The sequence below is a fragment of the Pagrus major genome, chromosome 19 (assembly GCF_040436345.1).
Source record: "Pagrus major chromosome 19, Pma_NU_1.0".
Classification (NCBI taxonomy): domain Eukaryota; kingdom Metazoa; phylum Chordata; class Actinopteri; order Spariformes; family Sparidae; genus Pagrus; species Pagrus major.
Window position 1 is genome coordinate 16,883,287 of NC_133233.1, and position 4,032 is coordinate 16,887,318.

Here is a 4,032-nt window from a genome sequence, read left to right on the forward strand (position 1 = left end):
GCTTCTGGTTTAACACCTTCAGAGCTACACATGTTAGATTCATATAGACAGAATGGCCCTGGGGGTTTCGCTGCATTATGGACAGCTTTGCTTCACACGTTCTCATAGGGGCTGCATACATAAGTTGCATGCAAACCGCAGGAGAGGGAACCCAGCTGTCTCGCGTTTAATTTTTTAAAAGGTGATCATGTCAAGAGCTTCAGAAGATTCCTTTATTCTATCATTTCAAACGCATTAAGACACATTCGAAATAGCTCTTTTTTTTAAGTTGCACGTAAGAGAACTTTAAAAACTAGGAAATCTGAGGGGATACTAGCCAGCAGCTTTCATCTTGCATAATTGATGAGTCTTCTTCGCCCCCAAAACTGCCATGACTGAATACATGGAAGTGCTGATAAATCTAGTGGGCTTGTTGTATGAAAGCTTTGAGTAGTTTTGTGGCTGATTGTTAAACAAGAAAAGCCATTTCTGTAAAGTTTTCTCTGCCTTTTTTTTCTGAAGATGAAAGGCCAAGCTCTCACTTCTATTAGAGAGCTGTTCTTATAGCAGGTTATATCACTGGACTATAAACCAGAAGGACACCTGAGCAACAGTGCTGACGGAGGTCAGCACTGTTGCTCAGGTGTCTCTGAGGTGTCACTGTTCTCTGCAGTCCCAGCAATCTGCAACTAGAATACCTGTTCAGGCTTATCTAAACAGCCAGAGTGACCTTGTTTATGAAAATGAGTTTGTCAAAGTCGAGCGGCACACCGGAAGTATTAGGAAAAAACCCCAGCTCAATCCACCGGGGATAGCTGTCCAATTATCTAGGAAGGAACAGTTTGGCCAGAAGCACTTTTCCCTCGTAGCTGATCACAATTAGAAAGGCAAATGATCAATTAAAAGAATCTGCTGCCATGAGGTTTGTTCGTCTGACAGCGGTTCTATGAAGTCCTGTCTGTTCTGGAGATAACTTCCCTCTACAAAGTCCAGATCTTCATCTGATCATGCTTATTTTGCCTCGTCCACCTGCAGAAAAAGGTCAGACACAAAGGTCGGCAGCCATAATAAATGGCACCATGCCAGTTTCCCCGGAGGAATCATTAAAATTGTATCTAATCTAATCTAATCTAATCGTCTGAGAGACTTGCTCTAATTGAGGAAACAAAGGGATAACGTTTTAAGCCTGAGTCTTTTCCGGCGTGTCGTCACAGGAGAGGATTTCTCTCCCAGTGATCAGTACGGGGGGACAGTGATTTGAAGATGAGGTGACATGAGTTGACCACGAGCAGCCACTCTCTCATCTTGCGGTGTTTTCTATTTGTGTCAGCCAACATGTGTTTCTCATGATGGGACCTGACACCTCCCCCCTGGAGCAGCACGGAGCATGAAGAGCGACAAAGTGGAGACGCTACAGGAGAAACATCTTCACACCGACTGCAAATTACACTCTGATGCCCACTCACTGAAATGTCTGCTGATTATACGTGACTTTCAGGAAAGATGGCAGATATTCATGATGAAAAACCCACCTTGTGCTCCAACTATACATTTATACAATCAAATGTTCTCCTCTCCTCTCAAATTGGCTGGCTCTTACTTGAGAGCACAGTATGTGCTAAGTCACTTTGACCTCTGCATTTACTGTAAGTCTGGAACTTTTCCCACGCTGAATGTCTGATCGAAATGGATTTGTCATTAAGGATTAATAGGAAGGGTTTTTACCACATTGTGAAAGATGACTTCACACATATGCAGAGTTTATGCTTGAGTGGGAAAGCGCCAACAACTTGTGCTTGTCATTCATTTTGAACATGTTAGTGTTAAGATTATTTCATTGCGTTGCACTGAAGCTGGAGCAAGAGTGAAACAGACAAGAGAGTTCTACTTTTTGTCACCAAACTGTTTAGGATTCTTACGGCTCGTCTGACATCGGATTGGGCTCTCCATCTTGAAAGGGTGGCTTGGCGTTGGGCCCCTTCGGAACGAGGTGGCCGAGGCACCCGGTGGCAGAGGTAGTGACGTACGTATGTGCAGCAGCAATGAATCACTGTGAGACAATGCCCCTCTCTCAGCCTGAGCTGTTTGCAGATGCACTGAATACAACACAGGTCAACAATCATTAGTGTGCAGAAACAAAGTCAGTCCTGCAGATTGCACCAAAATATACCTGTTGTGCCTGCAAATGCTTTTCCAAAATGTTTGCTCATTATTGCAAGTTGATCAAAAACAAACAAACAAACAAAAAGAAAAGAAAAAACAGTCAGTGTTTGTCATTCTATAAGAAATACTTTTGTCATGCAAAGCACACCACAATCTGAATCAGGACACATCATTCTGAAAATGAGCTGTGACTGAGAAGGTGCAAGACAATAAAAATGGCTTAATATTCAGTCTTTCACTCTTCAGTGTCTGCCTCTTAGAATCCTCCACAATTATTCTGAACTAACTCATTCAAGTGGAAATGCCAGCAGGTGTGGCACCTATAGGGCTATTCTGAAAGCACAGTGGTAGACGCTCGCGCACGCGCGCGAACACTCACTTATGACTCATCTCATCTAAACTAAAGCACTTTGTCAGAGGCGTCCATTCACGTTACACCCATGCAAGTACGCGCAGACTCAATCTCAGCTTGGAGCGCGACACTTATAGTGAGCTTGGCTATATAAGTCCATTCAGCATCTACTCTTTAAGTAACTATATACTTGTTTCTTCTAAGAAGTGAAGGAGGGCGGCATCTCGCCAACTACCTGGCAAACTGCACGGCTGTTCTGGACCTCCTCTAAAGACTGAAGGTATGAAATGTATTCCTTTATTTCAAACATGTTGTGAGTTTGTCTGCATGTCTTCTGTGGCTTGTTACATATTCTCATTTTCTCGGCACAACTTAACACCGGGTGACTAAGAAGAAACAGGTCCTGCGCTTTGGTTTCACAAACGTTTCAATCATTTATTTACAGAACACCAAGTGGATTTTTGTCTTTAGTAATTGCATTGCATTTCTAAACTTGATTTTGATTTATTAGGCAGCAGGCAGTGACACTCAAACTTCCACAGTTTATCAAAAATCCTCCCTTTACGCGCGGAATATTCCACATTACATTAAAACAAATGCTTGTTTTTCGTACGTAAATTCCTCATTACGCAGCACATTTCACACTAGAACAGGAAAGAAATAATAAATGTGACATGGAAATAATTCAGGCATTTGTTTTCCTTCTCAGATTCCTGCTGATATCCTGACATGAAGCTCAATTTACTTGGTACCACCGTGATTCTGCTAGTTGCCTTCTTACCCCGCTACGAATGTCGGGCTATTGAGAGCCCTGGCGGTGCCCTGCGCGTCCCAGCTCCCCAAACCCAAAACTCCCAGCAGCAGCAACAGCAGTCTGGTCCCATCCTGGAGCGGCTTGGAGAGGAGTATTTCATCCGACTGGGCAACGGGGACTCTAACTCTTTCCCATCATCGTCCATGTATCCCGGCGGATCACCTGCGATCTACAACAGAGCGTTGCAACTCCAGCTGACGCGGCGTCTTTTACAAGGAAAAGTTGGGAACATCAGGGCGCTCATAAGCGGCTTCGGAGACCGCGGGGACGACTCGATGGAGAGGGGAAGGAGGTCCGAGGACCCGCCGATTTCCCTGGATCTGACCTTCCACCTGCTCCGGGAGATGATGGAGATGTCCAGGGCGGAACAGCTGGCCCAGCAAGCGCAAAATAACAGAAGAATGATGGAGCTCTTCGGGAAATGAAGACCTCTTTCCAGTCCGCCAAAGATCTCCCTTTCCTTTCTTTTTCTTTTCTTTTGTTGCATTTTTACCATCAGCACAAAACATGCTCTGTACAATATAGTGCTGCTTTATCACTCTATTATTTATAGCTTTAACCTCAAACTATGGAGCGTAAACGGGCTTGACTTATAATGATCCGATTGTACCTTGCCATTTTGATGTTGGTGTCAAATCTGTAGAATTACGCCGTTCTTCATGTTTGAGATGAAATACTTTGGGTTGACATGAAATACTGCATTGACAAAACTGGCATACTTTGT

The 4,032-nt window shown here is 44.0% G+C and overlaps 1 protein-coding gene across 1 annotated transcript; it reads left to right on the top strand.

The window, feature by feature from the left end:
• The first annotated feature begins 3,223 nt into the window (after window positions 1-3,223).
• crhb (corticotropin releasing hormone b) lies at window positions 3,224-3,733 on the top strand. The gene has a single exon (XM_073488597.1). The coding sequence runs from the start codon at window positions 3,224-3,226 to the stop codon at window positions 3,731-3,733; it is 510 nt and encodes a 169-aa protein (XP_073344698.1).
• Window positions 3,734-4,032: the final 299 nt, after the last annotated feature.